This window comes from Podospora pseudocomata, assembly GCF_035222375.1.
Source record: "Podospora pseudocomata strain CBS 415.72m chromosome 1 map unlocalized CBS415.72m_1, whole genome shotgun sequence".
In the NCBI taxonomy this organism is placed as follows: domain Eukaryota; kingdom Fungi; phylum Ascomycota; class Sordariomycetes; order Sordariales; family Podosporaceae; genus Podospora; species Podospora pseudocomata.
The window spans coordinates 461,916-484,587 of NW_026946363.1; the positions used below are offsets into that span (position 1 = coordinate 461,916).

At 52.3% G+C, this 22,672-nt stretch overlaps 8 protein-coding genes across 8 annotated transcripts; 3 read left to right on the plus strand and 5 right to left on the minus strand.

Moving 5' to 3' along the window:
• QC762_104080 (uncharacterized protein) lies at positions 1 to 2,217 on the minus strand. The gene is made up of 3 exons (XM_062884803.1): positions 1,199 to 2,217; positions 999 to 1,134; positions 1 to 941 (listed from the first exon to the last, which is right to left on the minus strand). The coding sequence occupies exons 1-3, from the start codon at positions 1,229 to 1,231 to the stop codon at positions 100 to 102; spliced, it is 1,011 nt and encodes a 336-aa protein (XP_062747701.1). The 5' UTR covers positions 1,232 to 2,217; the 3' UTR covers positions 1 to 99.
• YTH1 (RNA-binding component of cleavage and polyadenylation factor) lies at positions 1,865 to 2,613 on the plus strand (the record flags this gene model as incomplete). Its single annotated transcript, XM_062884804.1, is given in 2 exon segments — positions 1,865 to 1,869; positions 1,887 to 2,613. 2 exon segments carry the CDS (start codon positions 1,865 to 1,867, stop codon positions 2,611 to 2,613), a joined length of 732 nt encoding a protein of 243 aa, XP_062747702.1.
• Positions 2,614 to 3,252: 639 nt separating this feature from the next.
• Positions 3,253 to 5,837, minus strand: QC762_104100 (uncharacterized protein). Its single transcript, XM_062884805.1, has 3 exons — positions 5,422 to 5,837; positions 4,811 to 5,323; positions 3,253 to 4,755 (listed from the first exon to the last, which is right to left on the minus strand). The coding sequence occupies exons 1-3, from the start codon at positions 5,458 to 5,460 to the stop codon at positions 3,751 to 3,753; spliced, it is 1,557 nt and encodes a 518-aa protein (XP_062747703.1). The 5' UTR covers positions 5,461 to 5,837; the 3' UTR covers positions 3,253 to 3,750.
• A 33-nt stretch (positions 5,838 to 5,870) lies between these two features.
• sif3 (Sad1-interacting factor 3) lies at positions 5,871 to 8,557 on the minus strand. Its single transcript, XM_062884806.1, has 3 exons — positions 8,289 to 8,557; positions 6,900 to 8,229; positions 5,871 to 6,847 (listed from the first exon to the last, which is right to left on the minus strand). Exons 1-3 carry the CDS (start codon positions 8,319 to 8,321, stop codon positions 6,333 to 6,335), a joined length of 1,878 nt encoding a protein of 625 aa, XP_062747704.1. The 5' UTR covers positions 8,322 to 8,557; the 3' UTR covers positions 5,871 to 6,332.
• Positions 8,558 to 9,559: 1,002 nt separating this feature from the next.
• On the minus strand, positions 9,560 to 10,372 carry QC762_104120 (uncharacterized protein; the record flags this gene model as incomplete). The annotated part of the gene is made up of 1 exon (XM_062884807.1): positions 9,560 to 10,372. One exon carries the CDS (start codon positions 10,370 to 10,372, stop codon positions 9,560 to 9,562), a length of 813 nt encoding a protein of 270 aa, XP_062747705.1.
• Positions 10,373 to 13,469: 3,097 nt separating this feature from the next.
• FAP1 (FKBP12-associated protein) lies at positions 13,470 to 17,800 on the plus strand. The gene is made up of 2 exons (XM_062884808.1): positions 13,470 to 16,352; positions 16,410 to 17,800. Exons 1-2 carry the CDS (start codon positions 14,060 to 14,062, stop codon positions 17,642 to 17,644), a joined length of 3,528 nt encoding a protein of 1,175 aa, XP_062747706.1. The 5' UTR covers positions 13,470 to 14,059; the 3' UTR covers positions 17,645 to 17,800.
• Positions 17,801 to 18,901: 1,101 nt separating this feature from the next.
• Positions 18,902 to 21,632, minus strand: bem46 (bem46 protein, variant). Its single transcript, XM_062884809.1, has 4 exons — positions 20,225 to 21,632; positions 20,032 to 20,075; positions 19,313 to 19,963; positions 18,902 to 19,258 (listed from the first exon to the last, which is right to left on the minus strand). The coding sequence occupies exons 1-4, from the start codon at positions 20,339 to 20,341 to the stop codon at positions 19,078 to 19,080; spliced, it is 993 nt and encodes a 330-aa protein (XP_062747707.1). The 5' UTR covers positions 20,342 to 21,632; the 3' UTR covers positions 18,902 to 19,077.
• A 394-nt stretch (positions 21,633 to 22,026) lies between these two features.
• On the plus strand, positions 22,027 to 22,582 carry QC762_0001620 (uncharacterized protein; the record flags this gene model as incomplete). The annotated part of the gene is given in 3 exon segments (XM_062882753.1): positions 22,027 to 22,211; positions 22,228 to 22,325; positions 22,512 to 22,582. The coding sequence occupies 3 exon segments, from the start codon at positions 22,027 to 22,029 to the stop codon at positions 22,580 to 22,582; spliced, it is 354 nt and encodes a 117-aa protein (XP_062747708.1).
• Between the last annotated feature and the right edge of the window lie 90 nt (positions 22,583 to 22,672).

Consider the following 22,672-nt stretch of genomic DNA (forward strand, 5'->3'; position numbering starts at 1 on the left):
TCGGAGGGTGAATAAGCAGTCAATTACTATGGGGGTTAGGGTTGTATGAGCACCCCTTTTTTCATTAAACATGGCATCGCTACATACAATTCAGAAAAATTACAACTTGTTTTGTCCCTCCTGGGGAATCTTGACAACAACCTTGCCCCAGGTTTCCCTGCTCCCGAGCGCCTTGAGCGCATCTGGCACAGACTCGAGTCCGACAAACTCCTTGTCTGTGAACTCAGTTCCCTTGAACTTGCCCTCGGCAATCAACTTCATGATGCCCTCCCACACCTTGGGGACCGATTTAGTCTCCATCTTCTCATACATGCCCCAGTGAATACCGACCAAGCTGATATTCTTGAGCAAGACCTTGTTCATAGCCACCTTCTCGATAGTACCAGCGGCAAAGCCAACAATGAGAATGCGGCCGTTCCAAGCGATACACTTAGTACTCTTGTCAACCATGCCGACAGGGTCATAGACAATGTCAACACCACGGCCCTTGGGCGTCAATTTCTTGACAATCTGGGGCCAGTTCTCATCGCGGTAGTCAACGACATGATCAGCGCCAAAGGACTTGGCAACCTCCAGCTTGCGGGCAGTGCCCGCCGTGGCGATGACTGTCGCGCCGTATGCCTTGGCGACTTGAACAGCAGCAAGACCGACACCACCGGCAGCGGCGTGGACAAGAACGTAATCACCCGCCTTGACGCCAGCACGGAGGACGAGGGCGCCGTAGCTGGTGGGGGCTGTTACGAACAGACCGGAAGCCTGGTTGAAAGACCATCCCTTGGGTACGGGAAGCATGGAAACCTCCTTTGCGACACACTTGGTGGCATATGACCCCTGGGTGGCTCCGAAGACCTTGGAGCCGACGGGGAACTTGGGGTTCTTGGACCCGGAAGGCGTGGCCAGCACGACTCCGGCGAATTCAGCACCAGAAACCCATGGGAAAGCTATTGCGAGGATCAGCACGGTGTCTCCAAGTGATGGTGGGTGGTCTAAATACATACGAGGTTGGTGCTGGTATTTGCCCTGAATTTGCAGGATATCAAAGAAGTTGGTTGCCGCGGCGTGGACTTCGATGAGGTACTCGTCTGCGGCAGGCTTGGGATCAGCAAGCTCTGTGACCTTGAGCTCACCAGGAGCCTATCAAGAACGTATTAGCAATGTGTTTTACACTGAGACGAGCTTCAGATTGAGTGCCTATTACCTTGACATAGGCTGACACTTGGATTCCCTTCATGATTGTAGATGTAAGACGAACAGGCACGTGCACGGGGGGGCAAGGTGAGGTCGCGGGGGCAAACAGGAGCAAGACGAAGGAATGGTATCCGAAATGTAAGCAAGAAGTAGTATTAGAGTCGCTGTGGGAGGATGTTATATATATATAAAAGACACCAATGCTACGCTAAATACTTGATCAAAAAAGAACCTCGGAAATGGTCTTCCATCGCCGTCGTCCTGTCAATGGTCCCTGATTCATTGGTAAGACGGCTTTGCCAGGGTTCAGTTCGCGGGGCAGGGGCCGAACCGAGGTTGTGGATTCCGGCGGCTGATTGGCTGCACACCGCGGAGCTCTCGGTGAGGAAGCGACGTCGATCCATCTTATCGCCAGACGCGCCGTTGCTTGCGAACCTTGAAGACCAAACTTGGCTTTTTTCCAACTTTTGAACCACCATTTTTCGCGCAACTGTTCAACGAAGAAATTTGCACCCACCGCGGCGGCCCTCGAAATATCGAACGAAACCAACACAACAAGTTGCACAAAACAACGAAGCGACCAGAGCACAAACTACCAACAATAGATCGTCCATAACGGCCACTCCCTCACCACCACAATAATAACTGATCGCAAAGATCACCACCCACCATCACCATGGCGTTCCTCCCGCCCCCAGCCCAACAACTCCTAACCCACACACCCACCCCTACACCTTCACCTTCACCCCCTTCCTCCAAAAAACCTACCAACACTCCCTCCCCCCACCCAGCAGCAACCCCCCCTCAGGCGACCAACAACAATCCCAACCCAACAACAACAACAACACTGGCGGCTTCGGTTCCCTAGTCTGCAAACACTGGCTCCGCGGCCTCTGCAAAAAGGGCCTAACCTGCGAGTTCCTCCACGAGTACAACCTCCGCAAGATGCCCGAATGCAACTTCTTCGTCCGCAACGGCTACTGCTCCAACGGGGACGAGTGCCTCTACCTCCACATCGACCCCTCTTCCAAACTTCCCCCCTGCCCCCACTACGACCGCGGGTTTTGCCCCTTGGGGCCAAAATGCGACAAGAGACATTTAAAGAGAAACATATGTCTATACTACCTCGCGGGGTTCTGCCCGGACGGGAAGCAGTGCAGGCAGGGGGCGCATCCAAGGTGGACGAGGGATGAGCTGATGGAGAAGCCTACTATGAAGGTGGAGAAGACGGCGGAGGAGCTGGAGCGGGAGGAGCAGGAGAGGGAGAGGCATAGGGAGCGGGAGAGGGAGAGGGATATGGAACGGCGGGCGGAGAGGGATAGGGAGCGGGGTGGGGATGGGGATAGGCATGATAGGGGGCATGACAAGGGGGGGAGGTTTGGGAGGGGGGGGGGGAGGTGGGGTGGGAAGAGGGGGGGGGTATAGAGGGAGGGGTCATTAGGAGGGGCCTGCATCTAGAGAGAGTGTGTTTACGGATGGGAGGAAGGGGAGGGGGAAGTGGATATACCAATATCCAGTGGTGCGAAACCTGGAAGTCGGCCACAAGTGAAAAAAAGAGACAAGTCTTCAGAACAGGAGTCCAGGCGCCGAAACGTCGCGAGAGAGGTCAGCGAGGCGAAGTGCTATGCGACTCGCCCCGCCTATCGAGAAGAAAATAAACGAGTGCCGACAAAAAAGGACAAAGATCATGAGGAGAAGTAGCCACCATGATAGAGAGCGAACAGGGGAGTCTGTATATGATTGACAAGTATCAATCCGCTTTTGTATTCCACACCAGGGCAGACACAGAGAGGCGTTAGGGTTTATTCAAAAGAGGCAAGGTGGCAAGCATTAGGAGTTCGGGCCAACAGATATAATACAAAAAGTCTTACCTTTCTAGAGAAAACTATAAAAAAAATGTTGGACGTTGTGTGGACTTGCCGTGTTTCGAGAATGCACTCAAAAGACAGACCCGGCCTCATTTGACCTCGGAATCACATCATGTTAATCCAGACACGAAAAAGATAAATAGAAGCATCGGAAAGCGTCATGTATTGTTTGTCCTCCTATCATCCAAAACTGTTCAAAAAAAAAAACAACACCATTCAAAGTGGTTTATCCCCGCGTTTGCAACGAACCTAAATAAGCAAGGACAATCAAGTCCGGCAAAGGATCGAGGAAGATGACCAATCGCGTGAGTCGTGTCTTCCGCTGTCGTCTTCCGGACTTCATTGTCCTTGCTTATCTAGGTTCGTTGCACCCACAGAGATTTCCAACCTTGAATGGTGTTATATAGATGGTAAAGACTATAGAATGAAAAATAGTAAGAGCAAGCTGTTCCCTACCACCGCCAATCAAACCCAAACCCGCCTCTCCCAAGTGTATATACCATGTCGTCGATGTGTTTTTCTGTATCATTCATGTCCCCCATCCCTAGTCTAAAAGATGAGTAGAGATCCCTACCTCCCGCCGACATGCTTAAGCCTATTCCTGGCTCTGGTGTGTGTCCTGTGTTCCTCATATACAACCGCCATGCCTTTTCTTTTCTTTCTTTTTTCTTGTTTTGCCTCAATCTCAGTCTTCTCAAGACTTCCACACATTCTCCCCCGCGACACCTTCCAAAGGCGCCACACTAATAAAGCTCTCGCTCCCCGCCATCTTGTCCTCGTCCTCTCCATCATGGCTTCCTCCCCTTGGGCTCCCATGAGCACTGCCCTGCCAAGTAGCCAGCTCATCAACCTTCCTGATGCCCATGATGAAACAAACCATGCTCTTCGGCACCCACCGCCCAACAAAGCCATAGACACTCGCTCCCAAACCAACTCTCACTGTTGACGCAGTGATGGTGCCATCAATGACATCAAACACAGCATCGTGCAAGTTCTTGAGGCTGGATCCTCTCATACCCCTGATTCCAGTTGTACCAATAGAGGAGGTTGACTGAGAGACAAAGTTCCGGGCGTAGGTCTTTCGGGCGGCATCGGGCCAGTTGTGGGTTTGTTCGACACCAGAAGCAGTGATGAGACCTTGATTGGCACGACCGGCCGTGCTAGACTGGAACTTGGTGCCTTGAGCTGGGGTGAAACCAGTGAAGTCGAAGGTTCCGAGCTGCATGTGAGTTACGGGAACCTGGAGCGGGCGAAGCTCGGCGGCGAGGACTTCTGTGAAGGCTGAGAGGGCGGAGCAGATGGTTGCTTCAGGGGCATGGAAGGGAGGGTTGATTGAGGAGATGATAGAAGGCGTGAAAACCAACACCTTGGGGGAGAGGTCTTCCTTTTCTCTTTGCTTGCTGGCGTCTTTGGCGAGACTGCTTGCGAGCTCTGTTGGTGGAGGAGGAGGATGCAACCTGGCAGTGAGGATGGGGAGGAAAGCCTGAATAGTGACGATTGGCTGAAGAAGATGAGTCTTGAAAAGGTCGGCGAAGCTGGAGGGAGGGATGGTGGCGATAGGTGAAGTTTGATAGTTGAGGGAGGGGATGAGAATAACGGATTTGAGGTGAAGGTGGGACTTCTTGCCCTTGGGGATTGCCGCGTGAGGTTCTTGGAGGTAGCGGGCGAACTCCTCAATTGAAGCACCGACACGGGTAGGCTGTGACAAACATGTTAGCCAGGTGCAGAAATAGGGGAAAAGGAGACGGGCTTACATCATTGATATCCAAAGCAAACGACCGAATATCCGGCCTGGCCATCCCCTGAATCAAAAGCTCATCATCCCGCGTGTTGGCCACAATAAACACAATGAACCCCTTTCTCTCCAAATCCAGCGCCAACGACCTCGTCAGCGGCAACGCAGGCGAGCCAGCAATAACCACAACCTCCAACCTCCCCCCACTCCTCGCTCTCTTCGCCTTACGGTGCTTCCGTAGCGACAAGCTCGCCTTATACGACTTGTAAACCACCGTCCCCGTAGCCACAACAACAATACCCGTCAAAATCTTATGCCTCGAAACCCAGTTCTGCACCCTCTCAAGGGCCCCAACAGGCACAGCAATCACCGGCGGCGGCGGCGGTGCCTGAGGGCGAAACGATTCGGGAACCCATTCTGGCAAGTTCGAGAGGGTATCTCTCAGTTTGTCCGCAGCCTTGTCGACCGATCCGTTGACAAACTCGGCGACGTCACCAGTATATCGTTTGGCGTCGTCCGGGATGTACGATAACTAGAACAAACCCAACCCCCTGCAATCAGCATAAACCAACCTCACACGACCACCACCAAAATGAGAACTCCCGAGCTCCACAAACGGGCAATACATACCAGCGTATCCAGAATCTCCTGGGGACTCGTTCCAGACATTTTGACAACTCTTTTCCCAACAGCACAATCCCGTCGTCTGTCTGTCTAGAGGTGGAGCGGGCGGGGTTTCCAGAAGAATAACAGTCAGAGCATGGGTGGTGGACGGCGGTGAGCTGTATCTATGTATGTAGGTACCTTGACGGAGAAAAGAAGGAGGGGCCCGAGTTTTGCCCTTTGTTATCGGGTATCAATGTTATCGCTCACGCCCCCCCAAAGTACAACCGCTGACAGCCGAATGGACGAGTCAACGCCGGCAACGTCAGAGCACCTAGCGGGGCTGCCCCTCACCTTGCGGGGCTGGCAGCTCAGGTACGGTTCCCAAACGGGCTAGTGATCGCGAGCTTAAATGTTCTGGACTCGAACTTCTCCAACTCGACGACAACTCAGAGCAGAGAAGTCGTTAGGCTCGCGAAAGGAGGGGTTCGTTGGTATGGAGAATTTCTTTGGAAGGCCTAACTGGTGAATCATCTGATTCCGTTAACGACGTGTTATTTCATTCCTTGTTTTGTAGGTAGGTATAACGATTATCCATGTGTTCGCAGATGCTTCGGGCAGGAATGCCTTCCCTTCAACCAATGCTGGCGCATTTAAAGTTCAGCATCGAGAACTGCTCAGTTGAGCTCTGCCATCTGTCTTCGACCTAATCAAAATGGTCGAAGATAAACATGCACAGTATAACTTCCGTTCAAACAGAAAGCTCGTATCCTCCGGGCACGGGGCACTAAACCAGCTTTTACTTTGTTATCCGATGCTGGGAAATGCTAAACATCCATGGCCTCGCTGTGCCGGTCTACAACAGTCAACATCCTATATAATACCACCCTCGGCGCCCGGTACCATCTTCCGTACCCATAACGATTGTAGACACCCCCTCAAACCCCCTTAAACGTCCTCCCCACAATCTCTCCGCCACAAACAACCTCCTTCTCCTTCTCGTTCAAAATGCTATTCCACATCCTCAAATCCTCCAGCGTGATATTCCTTTCCGCCAGACTCCTCCTCAGTAAATCAATCTGTCCATTCCCTCCCCCAATCACATTCCCTGGCCCCCCACCCCGTTCTGGATCCCCAACAATAGGAGCCACAACCCCATCTCCTTGTTTCCCCTTTTCTCTTGACAACATTCCAAACCTCAGCCCCACCTCCGTGACTGTCACAATAATGCTGATAATAATCAGAATAATAATAATCCAGGTGATGTAGCTCATCTTGGAGTCGGCCACACTATCAGCGAGAATCTCGGACAAGTCCAAAAACACGCGGCACCGCTCGTTGAGCGTTTTGATACGTGGGTCGATTTCAAGGTACTCCCGGATCGCCACGTAGAGCGGGTGCAGCGTGGGCTCCGAGTCCCAGAAGAAGTTGGGTACATCAAGGATATTAGATGCTGAAGATAGAGTTAGTTGTCCGCCCAAAACGTTGTGATGGGATATGCTTACAAAGATTAATATCCACTCTCGACTTGAACAACCTCCCCAAAATCTTCACAATCTCCGTCCGGGTCATGTTGAGCTCCCCTGTCATAGCTAACCGCTTGGGCACATGCTGTGCGTCCGACATCGTCTCCGACATGCGCTCCTCAAAGAAACACAGCTTGGTACTCTGAGCGATAGCATGGCTAATCGTCAACTTGACCATGTGATCCGAACGCGGCAGCAGCGTGATCATGTCGTTGAATACACGCGGCCGCTTGACATCGGCGCTGTACTCGAAGTGGAACTCCTCCATCTCAAAGTCGGCCTCGTCCAATGGTCTCGTCGCAAGCGCAATGTTTGTCTCGTGCTCTGAAAATGCCAAATCCGCCAAGATATCCTTTTCTTGTCGCTCAGTAAAGTTCCAAAACACCACCACTCCGTACGAGAAGACAAACATCTCCGCAAAGTGCTTGGCATCTGGAACCAACCGATTGATGGGGTTCACCGTAATCTGTTCCACTTGGTGGTCGTCCGGTCTCCCGATCGAGTCAGGTGCACTGCTCGCCTGTTGCAGCACCGTCCCCGTATTAGGACTTCCGCCCAGTCCCTGCGCACCATACGAGTACTCATCCCAGTACCCCTCATGTTCATCCCTCCTCTCACTCCTCTCAATCTCCAAATCCAGCACCGTCTTTCCCGTCCCTGGCGTCTTCAACACCGGTCGACTCCTTAGCCTATACCCATCCACACCAGGCAGCAATGGCAAGTGATAGACGATGTACAAGCAATCATCATACAGCTTCGTCTTGGCCTCATGTTTCGTCTTCAGAAACTCCGCCGTCTCCTTCACCTTGAACGCCTGAGCCGTACAATACGCCGTCAACCTCGAAACCTTCTCCCCTCTCTGCATCTTAGGCAGCCGCTCCGCATAACTCTTGCCACGAATTCCGCCCCTCTTCCTCAGCACGTCTAATTCCTCGTCTTTAAGCGGTCTGTTCTCGTCTTCGCCGCGCAGTATCGACACCCGCCTAGCCGCCATCTCATCATCACTGACATCATCATCGACGGGAGCCTCAGGGAGAAGTACGAGCTTTTCGCTAACCTTCGTTGTGCGGGACGGGACCTGCTGGCCGGTTCGAGCAGAGGCGAAGGTAGGTACACCACTTGGGCGGCGCACATTGCGTGCTGGTCGCTGGCCTGGATGGCCCCGGGGCTGGCCGGAAGGAATATCTGATGAGTACTGAAGGATGTTGTCGACTGATACGAGACGGGTGCTCGGTCGCCCAGCGCTACCCATTGCTCCTGGTCGTTGTGTGCCATTGCGAGCTGATGGCCGTTCGCGGGAATCGGTGACCTGAGACAATCAACGGTTAACTTCATCATTGTCATCTGAAAAAGGTGGTTTCTTCCTACCAAGACCGACGGTGCTCGTTTTGAGGACGCCATTCCGCCAGATATCAGATGTCGCTGTATCTGTTCCCACTATCCGCCAGTTACCAGATTGAGCGGTGTAACAATCCCCCTTCACAAACTCTCGTGTATAACGGTTCTGAGTGCTGTCGTCAAAAGTCTGCAATCCTCCGAATAGTACAAAATGTCTTCACTTTTGATGCGTGCGGTGGTTGGTCCTTGCCGAATTGGATTGATGGGTAATGACAAGGAAAATGGAGAAAAAGAAACGCCCAGAGATCGGCTCTGCAACGCCAAAGCCAAGCGACGTCATTGCGCCCAGGCCCCACTGAGCTCTCCGCAGGACCGCTGGGATCCACTCCCGAGGCTGGATTTGGCAGTTTGTCAGTGTAATAAGACAAACATGAAAGTTCTGGATGATCAAGTTTTCTAGCTAGTCTGAATGTAATGTAGCGAGATGCCTGCTTCTATATAGGGTATTCGGAGGATCACAGCTCTCAAGCATGCTGGATTGGTTCTCGTTGTTGTTATTTTGGTTGGGAAAACGTTCGCCCTGGACAAAATAATGGTGTTGTAAGTGATAACGTGTGTGATAACTGTCAACTTATGCCAGTTATTTGGTCCATGACGTGCCCAGGCGCTGAGATAGATGTTCAAAGACGCGTTCTAGAAAGCCATGGAGACGGACCTATGTAAGAAACTCACGTATATTCATTTCTTGCAGAAGCGAATATGTACTAGCTAGTTGCCTATCTGGCGTCGATATTCTCATTCTAAATCCGCAGAAACCCAAGCTCTCAGACTCCCAACTCCAACTCACAAAAAGCAGCTTCAGGTATTAATCACCATTTCAACCCACAGTCTTGCCATTCTCCCGCCAACTTGAAACAGCCCAAAAATCTTGAGGAAAAAGAAATAGAAAGCACATAATCGGCCCCATCCCAAGTCTCACACAATCATGCACAGTTCACCAGACGCCTCTCCACAGTCTAGCAGGTCCTCACCAGTTCCCGAGCCTGTGCCTCCTCCAACTCCGCTTCCTCCCTGTTTTCCCCGGCCTTCACTCTCTCGGCTCTAGGCATGTGTATGTTCACTAAGCAAGACGGTAACCACCTTGGGTAGGTACATTACCAAGCGTTCAGTATTATGAGTAATAGGAACCAGAAATCTAGCCTAGCATACGGAATCAAAATGCAGAAAAAGAGCAGAGAATGAGAATCTGAGGGCGTGTTTCCAACCTCGAATATCTTGTCCGACAGCAATGGCAACAAAATTCATCTCCTTCCAGAATCGCAGTCTCTGCCGTCTTGCCTTGCTGGGCAAGGATAGAAACAGCCGCCAGTCTTGCAACGGCGTGTTTGTACAACACCTGTGCAAGGGGGCTGGTCGAGGAGCTCTTCCTGCGAACCAATGGAAACAGCATCCCAACACTTCAATGGCAATGAATGCCCGAACTGGCAATCCCGATGGGGGAATGATACGGTGTTGATCACATCCCTGTTTTGGCTCCTTTCAACACCAAGGACATCAATGTCTGCGACCCATCTGCCTGGATACTGCACCGAGACTGCTGGCTCAAGCAGAAATATCTCTTGGTCTATTTCTCCCTTGGGGCCCGGAGCCAAGGGCACTTTCGAGTTGGTGAACGAAAGATGCAGCGAGGTTCCTTTGAAGTTGTCCTCACAGGTTCCGTCGAAAACATGATGAGATACCATCAAAGCATCGTGCCCGATTTGTCGTATACGAGGTTTGGTTGGCGACACGAGACATACCATCCCCGTCTGGCCAACATTTCCAACCAGATGCCGAATGCCCAAGTTGAATGGGCTGGTACAAGGTTCGGAGAGCAATATGTCGGCGACATATATGGAGTCGTCCGAGCATAACGCAATGACATCCGCGAGGTTCGCAAGGTCTATATCGAAGCGGCCGGACTCAAACATTGCTATACATGCGAACAACTCCGCGCGTATCATCTGTTTGAAATATTCCTCTGCAGATTTTTCAGCAGTATTGGGCAGACAGAACCATTTCGCGGCTGTCAGCGTGTGCTCGATGATTTGCAGCGACACGGTAGCTTGTGACATCCTTTTGGTAGACGTGGGCTGCAACTTCAAGGACTAGAAAAGATTGGAGCAGGTCGGGTGGCTGCCGAAACCCACTGCTAACCAGATAAGAGACAGTCCTGTCGGATTTGAGCTTCGCAATTGCCAGAGCTTTCCCAGTAACTGAAGATGTCTTCAGAGGCCAACAAGACGGGAGGGGAATCCTCCTTAGGCTTAACATCCATCGGATTAGAGAATGATTCGGTCGAAAATTCAGACTTCCAACTAGCTGTTTCTGTCCAATCTGTAGGTAATCCCGATTTATGGTCCACTGGCTCAGAAGATCCTGTGGGCGGCCCAGCTTCACAGTCGACTTGTTCAGGTTCTTGTGTATAGTTGTGTTCAGGGTTGTAGTTTACGTAGAGCCGCTCCCATCCCGGAGTCTCAGGGGAGGTCCCCTTGAAGGCTGTTGGCTCTGAGCATTTCCGTTTCCGTTTCCGTTTCCGTTTCCGCTCCCGACCGACGGCTGCCTCTGTCAGGTCATCAGAAGAAGAGTTTGTCTGATGTGTGGTTAGCTCTGTATTGACATGCCACGTTAAATATCTCTAAGGGTACATTGCGACGTGAGCGCCAGGTGAAAGATTTACGAGCCCATCCGAACATGTCTACCTGCAAACACCTTGTTTGTCCCAGCTGGTATAGCAAGCCTTTTGCCGACTGGCAAGCAAAAATACCCATGACAACATATTCTTTGAGTCCAGATAAGTCCATGTGCAGCCATCTGGCATATCGCTTTCTAGGGATGTAATCTTAGCTCAACGCGCCATAGTGTTGGGTTTGCCCAGCAATATGATCCTCGTTTGGATGTATCGTCATCCATTCAATATGCCTCTGGCCTCGAATGTAAGACCGGTACGTGATTATTGCATTCTGGGCTTTCAGATCCAGGTGTGGTGAAGTGGCAACTTGGCAGCAGGTAGTGGATTCCGGCTCCAATGGTTATGCCGCAGCAGAGAGCCTGCATAACACGGGGGTTACAAAGCCTAAAAAATGCCATGTGCTCGCCGCGGCGAAGAGAATCCCCCAGGAAACCCCTTTCTCGTCTCCAGCCGTATTTGATAAGTATTACTGCGGAAATTTTCTCTTTCCCGTCGAGTTCTGTGACCACCGAGCAGAGCCTTGAAAGCAATGATCTAGGTGCGCGACCGGATTTCACTTGGCTCAAGACCTTTCCCAATTCTGCGAACCATGTCATGGCGGCTTCAAAGTCGGTGTATCCAACCTCCCACCGGCGGAACAAAGTCCCGAGAGCAACAAGCCAAAGTTGAGACATGTAAATCCAACTCAGCTGTTCGTGGCTGTGGACTGTGACCGGAGCACCGTAATATTGTGAATGAGACAGGGCGAGGGACCATTGGGCAAGGCTTTCGGAGTATTCGCCCCTGTATTCCAGTCCAAGGCTCAGGACTGCCAATTTGGGGAAGAGGTCGTCAGAAAAAGTAACTTTGGTAGCCTCAGCCTGAAAGACAAGAAGATTGGGGAACAAGTTCAAAGCCAATATGCCCCTCAATACCGATCGATCGCAGGCCTGCTGAGGAGTGTTATGGAGGAGTTTCTCAAACACCTCCATCGCCCGAGTCCAGGTAATGACGCCAGTTCCGTACGTAGATTTACCTTTAGGGTAGGGAATGTTGAGGTTCTGGGCGATCATATCGAATTGGGAATGTTGGAATTTCATCGAGGCTTCTGCCCTCCTCAGCCAAGACCGTGCGCTCGCATCCCAAGATGCTAATTCGGTTCTCGTATAAGATTATTGAGAGGCCAGGTTCGTGCGGGTTGACGAGTTTTCCACTCTCAAGGTCGGCTTTGACAGTCCGTATTCTCTTCTCGACCAGCTCAACCCGTATCGACGTGGCTGCCTTGGCCTCCCAAGCATCTGCGAGCATGCAGTCCAGTAGAAGGACACCAATTAAGGAGGGTCCAGATGTCGCAGCAGCCCATATAGAGGTACAGTCCGCTCCAATGAAAGGTTGAAAAGGGTCATCTCTCTCTGATCCCTGGGGGTTGATACCAGAGCGGGCCTAGATTTCGGGACGCGACTACCAAAAGCCTTGAATCATCTTGGTGTTTCGGGAACGAGCTCACGGAAAAGAAAGCCGAACTTACAAGCCGTTCGATGGATTTCGCCTTTCTCTGCCTCGTGTTTTCTATTGAGTGTCAATGCCGAGCCGACAGGATGCTACTCAGGCGAAGGTGCGCAACGCCACAGCGAAAAGTCCAGGTTAAATTGACCAAAGCAAGAGTGTTTTCGTTTTGGACGGCGACCCCGGACACGTTGAGCTTGTCTAGAGAGTTCATGACTGCTTATGTATAGGTATGTGAAAGTCCAGATGCGTAGCGTTTGTACTTGAACAAATGGGTGCCCAAGCTCCCTGTTGATATCAGTCCAAGGCTGGACAGCTGGCTTGTTCAAGGAGGGTCGCAAAACGTGAGGCCTTCGTTCCCTACAATCGAATAAAGCAACCGGAGAGCAAGATGAACAAGTGTCTCCATATACTTTTAGTTTCCACGTTCAGGGAAGAAGTCCAGTCCATCTCGACGCAAAGAGACACCAAGATTGCTGCCCAACACTTAACCTTGCTGCGAGCCTCATCTGCAAGAGTATCAGAATCGCGGGGCGTGCATTGTGTGACTTGAGCTCCTTACCATTGCTTGTTGGAATGGCCCATACTGCTCTATCGTTTTGACTGTGTTTAAAGATATCCGACGATCACCGTCGAACTCTCGTACGTGCTGAAGCTGAGTTGACCAAACTGTTTCCACATCAGTAGCGCTTGAGTGCGAAAATCCAAGGGCTTGAATCCGTTATGAAGAGCATATTCGGAAGATGTTCGGTATAAGCCAGACCAGTTCGGTATCTGACGAGTTGAGAGACGACAAAGCTCTACTATTAGATTCAAATTGTCGGTTTCTGATGATGGTTGGGTGTACGAAAACAAAATATCGTGGACATTCATCCGACAAGTCCATGACAAAGGCACTGGGATACTGGGATGGGAGACATGGGAGAGAAGCTGGAACCACTCCCGCTAAGCATTACACTAATGCAGCCTACGCCGCTAAGCCTTACAACAGACTGGGCACCGGAGCCTTCCATCCTTGATTTCACGATGAATCATCCTCACAACTACCCACCAGTGCCACCATCTTTGTCATCAATTTGGGAATTTTCGGACAGCGAAAAAAGTGAAGAACACAAGCATCATTCCAGATGCCCATTGGGGTGAAGTCTATCTTTGTAACCGCAAATCGACCTCGGCCGGAGTGGCAAGAGCTGGTGTTTTCAGACCGCCGGGCCGGCACGCGACCCTAACCCTAGCTCTTAAATCCAGGCCTTGTAGCGCCGGGTAAAAGCTTCCCCTTCATAAGACTGCGGCAAATGCCAAGAGATATTACTCATGCGGCGAACTTTCAACCCATCTTATTACCATCACTCAAACCTTGGCCTTTTCTTGGGCAGCACTTATCTAGCCGGTGGACGGTATTCTCCTGTCAAGTTTTCTTCTTGTCCAACTGCATTTTTGCAAAAGAACTTTTCTACGTTTTAAAGTCGCTGTATTTCAAAAAGCGCACCCCCCCGAAAGGAAACTGTGTTTGGCGGGGCAAATTGGAGCAGCGCCCAAAATTCCACCGCTACAGTCAAGAGGATACAACCTTACGACTGAAAATATGGCTGAAGTAGTTCCACAACCCCAGGGAAGTTCGAGCCGTGGAGGAGGATCAGGAGGTAGAGTTCGGCGAGGGCGTGGCTGGAGAGGAAGGCATAGAGGTGGTCGTGGAGGGTCCAATGCCAACGCATCCGGAAGTGGAAATGGAAATGTGGAAGGGAGCCAGGCGACTACGGCAACAACTCAACCATTACCACCACCAACTGCAGTAGCATCTCAACCAATCGTTTCAGATGCCTCAAGTTCGCATCAAGAGGGCCAACCAGGCAGAGGGCGAGGAGATAGGGGCAGGGGAGGTCGGGGCAGAGGCCGTGGTCGCGGAGGCGCGGCTCAAAGATCAATAGTAACCTCCCATCGTGGAGGTCGAGGACCGCCAGTTTCAGCACCTCGACAAACCGACTCTTCATCATCTCAGTCACAGTCACAGATACGACATGGGTTCAACCTTGGTGCTGTCGAGTTTGTCCCTGGTCAACCAGTCTCCGTCACTACCAACACACGGGGTCCTGGAGAAATCATGCCGCCCAGATCTGCCCCTGCTCCTAAACCAGTCATGGAAAAATCAACAGCAGAGGACCTTCCCACACGTATTCACGAGGACATCGACAATGGGCAGTACGAATGCGTCATCTGCACCAGCGAGGTTGTCCGATCTTCCCGAGTTTGGTCTTGCTTGATCTGCTGGACGGTTACCCACCTTCACTGTGTCAAGAAGTGGCACAAAAACCAAATGAAACAGAAGGAGGAAAACCAAAGCCCTAACCAACCCGACGGTTGGCGCTGTCCAGGGTGCAACTCCAATCTGTTGGAAGACCCAGCATCGTATCACTGTTGGTGTGGGAAAGAGTTTGACATGAAAGCAATTCCTGGCTTGCCTCCTCACACATGCGGACAGACCTGCTCCAAGCCTAGAGCTACATGTCCACATCCTTGTTCCTTGATGTGTCATGCCGGACCATGTCCGCCATGTACACTCATGGGCCCAGCACAGACCTGCTTCTGCGGCAAGAACACTGTTACCAAACGGTGTAATGAGACTGACTACACGAATGGATGGAGCTGCCAAGAGGTGTGCGGTGATTTCCTTCCATGTGGGGAGCATACCTGCTCCCAGCCTTGCCATCCAGGCTTATGTGGCGCTTGCGACGTTCCCATGCCGTCAACGTGCTATTGCGGCAAGGAACGGAAAGAGATACCTTGCAACCAGAGAGACGACATTTTGGAATCGTTCAACTATGGCCAGCTCGATGACGAAGAAGAGTGGTTTGAGGGATCATTCCAATGCTCAAAAGTCTGCGGCAGAAAGTTTGACTGTGGACATCACACTTGTCAAAAGCCCTGCCACCCGCAAGATGAAGAGACATCTCATTGCCCCCTTTCGCCCGACATGGTGTTGAACTGCCCCTGTGGAAAGACACCGCTTGCTTCCTTACCCGCCGAACCCAGGACGTCGTGTCAAGACCCCGTCCCGCGATGCGACAAGCCATGCGATAAGATCCTGGCTTGCGGTCATCATTGCCCGGATAAGTGCCATACTGGTGCATGCGCCCCTTGCTTCCAGAGTATGGACGTCTCCTGCCGTTGCGGCAGGGTCACCAGCCGTTCAGCGTGCCATCTAGGCCGTGTTGAACCACCACAATGCTTCCGGGTGTGCAAAGCGCAGCTCAACTGTGGAAGACATGAGTGTGGAGAGCGCTGCTGCTCGGGAGAGAAGAAGGCAGCGGAAAGGCGGAAACAGAAGCGGGCTGTCAACGAGAATTACGAGCCCGAACATATCTGCCTACAGGTTTGTGGCCGGCTGCTGAAATGTAGTAAGCACACATGCCAGCAGCTATGTCACAGGGGGTCTTGCAATGCTTGCCCGGAGGCTATCTTTGACGAGATCAGCTGCTCTTGCGGGCGAACTGTATTGCACCCTCCGCAACCATGCGGAACCAGACCGCCAGAGTGCCGATTTGACTGTCGCAGAGCGAGGCCATGCGGACATCCTGCAGTGTCCCATCAGTGTCATCCAGACGATGTGGCTTGCCCCAAGTGCGCCTTTCTGGTGGAAAGGCCTTGTATCTGTGGCAAGAAGATTCTCAAAAATCAGCCTTGTTGGTTTGAGGATGCTAGGTGCGGACTGCCTTGTGGGAAGAAGCTGAAATGCGGAGTCCACGAGTGCAGGAAGTCGTGCCATAAGCCCGGGGAATGTGAGGATGCTGAGGTAGTTGGTTCTCATTGCACGCAGTTATGCGGAAGGGCGAGAAAGTCTTGTGATCACACCTGCGTGGACGAGTGCCATGCCCCTTTTCGTAAGTTTACAGCCTTATATTTTTATGTGCCCAAGGACATTGCTGATACAGTCACAGCTTGCAACGAGGACAAGCCGTGTCAATCCATGACATTCACCACCTGCCCTTGCCAGCGGCAAAAGAAACAAATTCGGTGCGGTGCAACTCGCTTCAACTCGGGCCCAGATAAACACATCACTTTAAAGTGTGATGACGACTGTCTTCGACTGGAGCGGAATCAGCGGCTTGCCGACGCGCTCAATATCGACCCTAATCACACCGACGATCATGTGCCGTATGCCGACAAGACCTTGAAGATGTTCCGCGAGAATATTGCCTGGGCTCAATCACAAGAACGGGAACTTCGCATGTTTGCTGCAGACCCAGAGTTGAAGCGTATGCGTTTCAAGCCTATGGCCAACCACCAGCGTGCCTTTTTGCACTCACTAGCTGAGGACTATGGTCTTGATTCCGAGTCTCAAGATCCTGAGCCTCACCGTCATGTTTGCCTTTTCAAGACACCACGGTTTGTGTCTGCTCCCAAAAAGACCCTGGCTCAGAGTCTTCGCCTAGTTAAGACCGCTGCCGCCGCTGCTGCTGCCAAACCAGCCACTCCCGCCAATAGCCAACCCTCACCGCAGGCATTCAATGCCCTCTTACTCACCACACCTCGGTTTGGACTTACAGTCGAGGAGGTCGATCGAGCCCTGGCCTCAGACATTGCGGCCGCGGCACGTTCTGGTCCGGCACTCAGCTTCACGACCAGCTTCCTCCCCTCGGAAGACATTGTGATCAAGGCCATCCCTAATTTCACGACCGCAGCTATTGCAACGTCCATGGCACCAACACCACAGGCAGTTCAGTCAGTTCTGAAGGATCTCAAGTCTGCTGTGGCAAGAACTATCTCAAAGGCAGGGTTGGCAAACGGGGTGGTACTGTGCCACGCAGACAGTTCGCTCAATGTTGTTAGAAGAGAAGGAGATCAGGCTGCTGGTGCTGATGGATGGAGTGCTGTTGCTAGCAAGGGGACATGGCGGCGAGCTCCTAGTGGGAAGGTCGCTCCTCCTCCTGTGGCGAGCAGCAGCAGAGCTGGAGGTGGCTTCTTTGCGTTGAGGAAGCTGGAGCTGAGGAAGAAGAAGGTTGAGGAGGAAAAGGCGGAAGTTGAGGAGGATTGGGAAGCGGCAGCAGAGAAGTTGGAGGGTGGAAGCAGCGATAAGGAGAATGAGGTTGTCAAGACGAGCAGCGAGGATGAGCTGCAGGGGCATCATGATTCTGAGCAGGAGCAGAGTTCTCTGGTTGCCACTGATGCTTAAAACCTACAAGCTCACGATATCAGTGTCGATTGATTGATTGTAATGTATGAAATATCATGTTGTACATTAATTGACATCCTTGGACCAGTTGCAATCTCGCTTTCAGGTGTTGTTTAAATCATCGTTCCCAAAGCCTTGAAACAATTCAATCCCAAAAGAACCAAAAGTTCATGCACTCAATCGCCGCTATTGAAACCCGTACCAAGTAAAAAGATGCGCATTCCACACGCCCCTTATTCCCTTCCCGCCCATCCCATAGCCCATGTCTATTATTAGTCCTGCTATGATCACCTCACGCTTCACCCTTTGCCGCTCTGTAACGTGACAAATTGTCATTCTAGAACTCTCAAAGTTACCCCTTGTTAACTAACTGATCTTCTCAGCCAGGACAACTGATTTGCCTCCGACGATGAAGTGACCTTTCCAGAACCGAAAGATCCCGTCAAAATCTCCTGTTTTGGCCCCTATCCAATATCATGCTATGATCGCCTTCCCACACATGACCAACTCACTCAAAAGTCTCATGTTCCAAAACCCAAGGCAACACTTCGGAGTAATTCTAGAAACCAAAAATCATCCAATGACTTCTCCCTTGCCTCTCCCCCTCAAACTCAACTCACCAATCCCAGTCCCCAATCCCCTCTCTCTCTGCCGCCTACTACCTCATGCCCCTCACCCCAGATTTCCCCATCTCATCATTCCCAGCAAAAAGCAAATGCACTTGCGTAATCCAACCTGCGCGGCTTTTCTTCAAATACCAAAGCAGCAAGCAGCAGCCCTATACCAACCCTACTATAACCTTTTTATATCTCCGCCACTGTCATTCCCCCATCCCACCATCCAATAATCCCCCCGCAAAGCCACTACCGAGCTGAACACACAAACCCACCACCCCATCCCGAGACGAGACACACATCCCCAATCCATTCCTCGCTTATTCTTCAAAGCTGCGCAACTTGCTCACCTTGCCGAACCGAACGCAAGGGACCGACTATGGACCGCCGCATTGGGAAGCCCCGCCCAGCCAATTAATATCTAACCACCCACACACAACACAACCTCAACAGCCGGCAAGTATCGCCAACTAACTAGGAACTATCATGTTTGGGATAGAGCACTCCACCTTCATGCTCCCTCTATCACCTCACCAGTTTCGTTCCTGCCCGTGATCCGACTGTCCGGTCCCGAGAAAATGATCCTGGTTGAAAACTCTTGTCCGTACAATAATCACACACCCGTAGCAAATGACCACCAGTGGTTCCAATCTTTTCTTTCATATTTTTTTTGTCTTGTACCTCTTGAGTTTTTGTATATCTAGTAGTAACCTTTCGCCTCTCTCTTCCGCAAAAAAGGTTAGGGGGGTATCACTATGTTTTGTGTCTCCGTTTCCTCTCACCGTTTCCGTTGTTGTCCCGTCTGTCATGACGTAGACCTCAAAGCTCATCCTTCTCGTCCTTCTCCCTCCTTTCCCTCACAACCCTGTTGATAAACTCGGCAATGGCCTCGAAATACCCTTCTTCAATCACACTCGAGTTGTGATCTCCCCCAGGCAGCGGCTTCCAAATCTTGACCGGGGCGTTGCTCAAGTCATAGAGCTTCTTCATATGGATTGGACTTTTCAGCGTCAGCGTATACTTCCCAACCCACAAGCCGAGGCAAAGTACTCACGGAACAATCTCATCCTGCAACCCACTCAAAAACAGCGTCGGCACCTTGATCCCCCCAATCAACCCATCGCTTCCCCACACCTGATGGCACAAATACGCCAAATACTTGGCCGGCGGCATAATACTCGGGATCAGCTTCCTCATGCTCAGAAAGGTATTCTCCAGCACCAACCCCACAATATCCCCTCCCTTCCCGCCCTGGGACTGGTTCTTAGCCACCAGCTTGATCCCCACCGCACCCCCCAAACTCTGACCATACACCACAATCTTGTGGTTTCTCGTCTCGGCCCTATCCCTCAGGTAATCCAATGCCGTCTGGGCGTCCATGTTCAACCCTGATTCATCAGGCGTACCAGTGGAAATGCCATATCCGCGGTATTCAAGCATAAAGACGTTGCACCCCGTGGCGGCGATGAGCATACGGGCGATGGGGAGACGATGACCAATGTTACCTGCGTTGCCGTGGAACATAAGCACGGTCACGTCCGAGTTGGGGTTGTTTCGCCGAGGGCCCCGGATGTAAAAGGCCGAGAGCTTCTCGCCATCGTTGGTGGGGATGATGAGCTCTTCGTAGTCGCTGAAGTGGTATTGGCTCGGCCGGGGGACGTCAGTGCGGGCGTTGGCGGGGATGGAGGCCGGGTAGATTAGTGCTCTGAGAGGGGAAGATGAGGTTAGGATGACGTTATCGTTGAAATCGGGGGGGGGCGATGGAGGATATACTTTTGCTTGAAGTACAGGAGAGCTGTCAGCAAGGCTGCAAGCCCCTACATGCCAGGAAACAATTGGTTAGTTATGAGGACTGGATATCAAAAAGTGTTTCTCAAAAAACTTGCCCCCTGAGCCAGTCTGCGCGGTTGGCGCTGTAGCCATTCAGGCACTGGGCGGGAGAGGCAGGAGGAGTATCGGGTCATACAGAAGTCGCGATGGCTGGCAGGCGCATGTAGCCCGCTGCGGTGCTCATCAACGAGAGTGTCTGCTGCACGAGAGGATTGCCTGCAGACGATGACGACTCGTGAGGAGACGAGGACATGATGAGGTTTGTTGAGGTTTGGGCAGCGGGTGCCAGTAAAAAAGGGCGGTGGGTATGGCAGGTTAGGTACAGCAAATGCCCAGCAAAGCAGGGACCCTTAGCTATCCGAGCTTATTTAGGAGACGAGGCGGGAGTGGATGCGATGGGCGAAACAAACAGGGGTTGGGAGACGTTGTTGTGAGCAGTGAGTCTCACGGACAAGGGGGGCTCAAATTGAGACAAGGTGATTTGAGATGGAGAGTCAAAATGCAGATGCAGCAGGAGCAAAGTGGAAATATGCCTGCAGCTCCAAATCTACCGCTGGACATGCAGTCTTTTGGGCATGATGTAATTTTACCTCAACCGAGCAGATCTGCCGCTGATTGCCGTCCGCACTCTCCAACTGAAGCCAGCTCAACCCGGCCGGGCCAGCTGTTCGACCGTCCTCCACCTGGCCCGCCTGTCAGGCCGAATTGAACGGGCCCGGCCTCCCGCTATCGTCCGAATTTCTTTTTTTTGTTGAGGCCTTCGAGATGTTCTACTCCCTCCCTTGCTCTTCGCCTTGCCCAGAGCTCAGAGCTGACAGTCATGACGGCCACAGTGGCATCGTGGAGGGGTTTCAAGCTTATCGATTGCAACCTTGGAATTGCTGTCAGGTTGCCCCGACCCCGGACCCGAGAGGCCGATCTGACAGGGAGTGGGGGGGGTTAACAACCAAGCCACGACCAGGCTTTAAACCAACCACACTCTGTGGCTTGTGGGAATGCCATCTCAAAATCCATCCATCCAGCGCCGGCACTGTTCAGGAGGCAGGTGCTGTCGTCGCGCGCGCGCGAACGGGCCCCTCGCATTGGATTGTGCCACTGTTCATGCAACTCGTTTGCGATTCAGGCTGGCTCGATCACTGGCTCGTACCAATCGGCAGGAAGACGTCGCGCCAGGTCTGAAACAGGAGACGACTGGATAAGGGGCAAAGGTTGCAACACCCGACGGCGTGCTTCAATCGGCTTGACAGCTTCTCCAGTTCAAGAGCTTGAGCTCTTGATGGAGTAGGCGCTGCCGAATTGCTCTAGAAGCATCAAGGCAAACTCAATTCGGGGGCTGCATTGACGAATTGAGTGCCTGTGCTGCGCTGTTCCTGAGCTAGGCCGCGGTGAATCCACCGAACCGCCTCACGGGTAAGCCCCCACCTGTTTAGCTGCGTTTGGGTACAGAAAGACTGCCCAAACGACATCATTCTGGCCCTCTCTGCATGAAGGGTTTTTTTGCTGGTCCTTGATGTCTGTATTGTGGCCGCGAAGAGGGCTGGGTTGCCCCTTTTCCTTCATCTCTTTTGAGCAATACTCGGGACTGATCACAGGTCAGATGAACCGTCATCGATGCAAGAAGTGGTGTTGTGCCGGCATTGGCTTCTTTTTTTAAATGAATTGAAACGCGCTTCGAGCTGTCTCCTGACCAACCAAAGACGCGCTTCAAGTCAAGTTTCGTGTTGAGGATGCAGTTTGTTGTGCCACATCTCCCCGCTTTTCGAACCAAGAGGGGTCATCTCCAGCGGTTCTGTCAGCCACTCAGGGCACTCTGTAGCAAATCGGGACAAACGGGCAGCTCCGCAACCAAGAGCGGGTGGAGGGGCTGCTGTGGCTCGTGGGTGGGCTCGTGGGCTGCGGGACTGCGGGCCCGGCAACAGGGCAACGCAGAGACTAGCGATGCATCGGCGCCCAAAAACCTCCAACCAAACACCAGTCCAAGCCATCCAAATTCGACTTTTTCCTGTTGACAGCGCACACAAATTTTTCTTCGAATCCCACGATTCCAAGCCGGCCACGAAGACCGGACTCCCGTCGACTACCGTGGATCGGCCTCACCAGCCCGCTAGCCCCCGCTGTTGCTAGTGCGCCGTTCTACAGTTCTGCCCGTCAGCTTCATCCGCTCTCATTCGTGCCCAACGGCGCAGCGCAGCAGCAAGCAGAGCCCACTTTGTTGACAATCCTGAGGGACGCTCGCTGTATGTACAAACCGGACCCTCAGCTCGCCCCAACACAGCCCCATCTCTACCCTGTGCCGCCGCATACGCTCTACCCAGGCCATCCGTACCTGACAGAAGCCCACAAGGCCCGTCCGAGACCCATTCTTCATCTCTTCAGTTCTCTTTTCTTCACCGCACCCCCAACACTAAGAACCCGGGCAACAGCCTCCTTTGCCTCGTCTTCACCGTCCCGGAACGATTGGACAGAACTCGACCTGCTTGCAACTGCCAGCTAACAGCCAGAAAAGCCGCCTCCGAGACCACCGACAGCAGGGCAATAAGCCGCTACACATTTTGCAGACTCTGCACCACCAATTGGACCAACC

Excerpts from the sequence above, each read along its gene's own strand:
- sif3 (XM_062884806.1), bottom strand. The coding sequence starts at position 8,321 with ATGGCGTCCTCAAAACGAGCACCGTCGGTCTTG. Across the intron at positions 8,230-8,288 it reads AACGAGCACCGTCGGTCTTG|GTCACCGATTCCCGCGAACG; the intron begins GTAGGAAGAAAC and ends TGATTGTCTCAG. Across the intron at positions 6,848-6,899 it reads GAGAGTGGATATTAATCTTT|CATCTAATATCCTTGATGTA; the intron begins GTAAGCATATCC and ends CTCTATCTTCAG.
- FAP1 (XM_062884808.1), top strand. The coding sequence starts at position 14,060 with ATGGCTGAAGTAGTTCCACAACCCCAGGGAAGTTCGAGCCGTGGAGGA. Across the intron at positions 16,353-16,409 it reads CGAGTGCCATGCCCCTTTTC|CTTGCAACGAGGACAAGCCG; the intron begins GTAAGTTTACAG and ends ATACAGTCACAG.
- bem46 (XM_062884809.1), bottom strand. The coding sequence starts at position 20,341 with ATGTCCTCGTCTCCTCACGAGTCGTCATCGTCTGCAGGCAATCCTCTC. Across the intron at positions 19,964-20,031 it reads CTCCTGTACTTCAAGCAAAA|AGCACTAATCTACCCGGCCT; the intron begins GTATATCCTCCA and ends TTCCCCTCTCAG. Across the intron at positions 19,259-19,312 it reads TTGCAGGATGAGATTGTTCC|TCCAATCCATATGAAGAAGC; the intron begins GTGAGTACTTTG and ends GACGCTGAAAAG.
- QC762_104080 (XM_062884803.1), bottom strand. The coding sequence starts at position 1,231 with ATGAAGGGAATCCAAGTGTCAGCCTATGTCAAG. Across the intron at positions 1,135-1,198 it reads AAGTGTCAGCCTATGTCAAG|GCTCCTGGTGAGCTCAAGGT; the intron begins GTAATAGGCACT and ends CGTTCTTGATAG. Across the intron at positions 942-998 it reads CAAATACCAGCACCAACCTC|CTTTCCCATGGGTTTCTGGT; the intron begins GTATGTATTTAG and ends TCCTCGCAATAG.
- QC762_104100 (XM_062884805.1), bottom strand. The coding sequence starts at position 5,460 with ATGTCTGGAACGAGTCCCCAGGAGATTCTGGATACGCTG. Across the intron at positions 5,324-5,421 it reads AGGAGATTCTGGATACGCTG|TTATCGTACATCCCGGACGA; the intron begins GTATGTATTGCC and ends GGTTTGTTCTAG. Across the intron at positions 4,756-4,810 it reads TTGCTTTGGATATCAATGAT|CCTACCCGTGTCGGTGCTTC; the intron begins GTAAGCCCGTCT and ends TGTTTGTCACAG.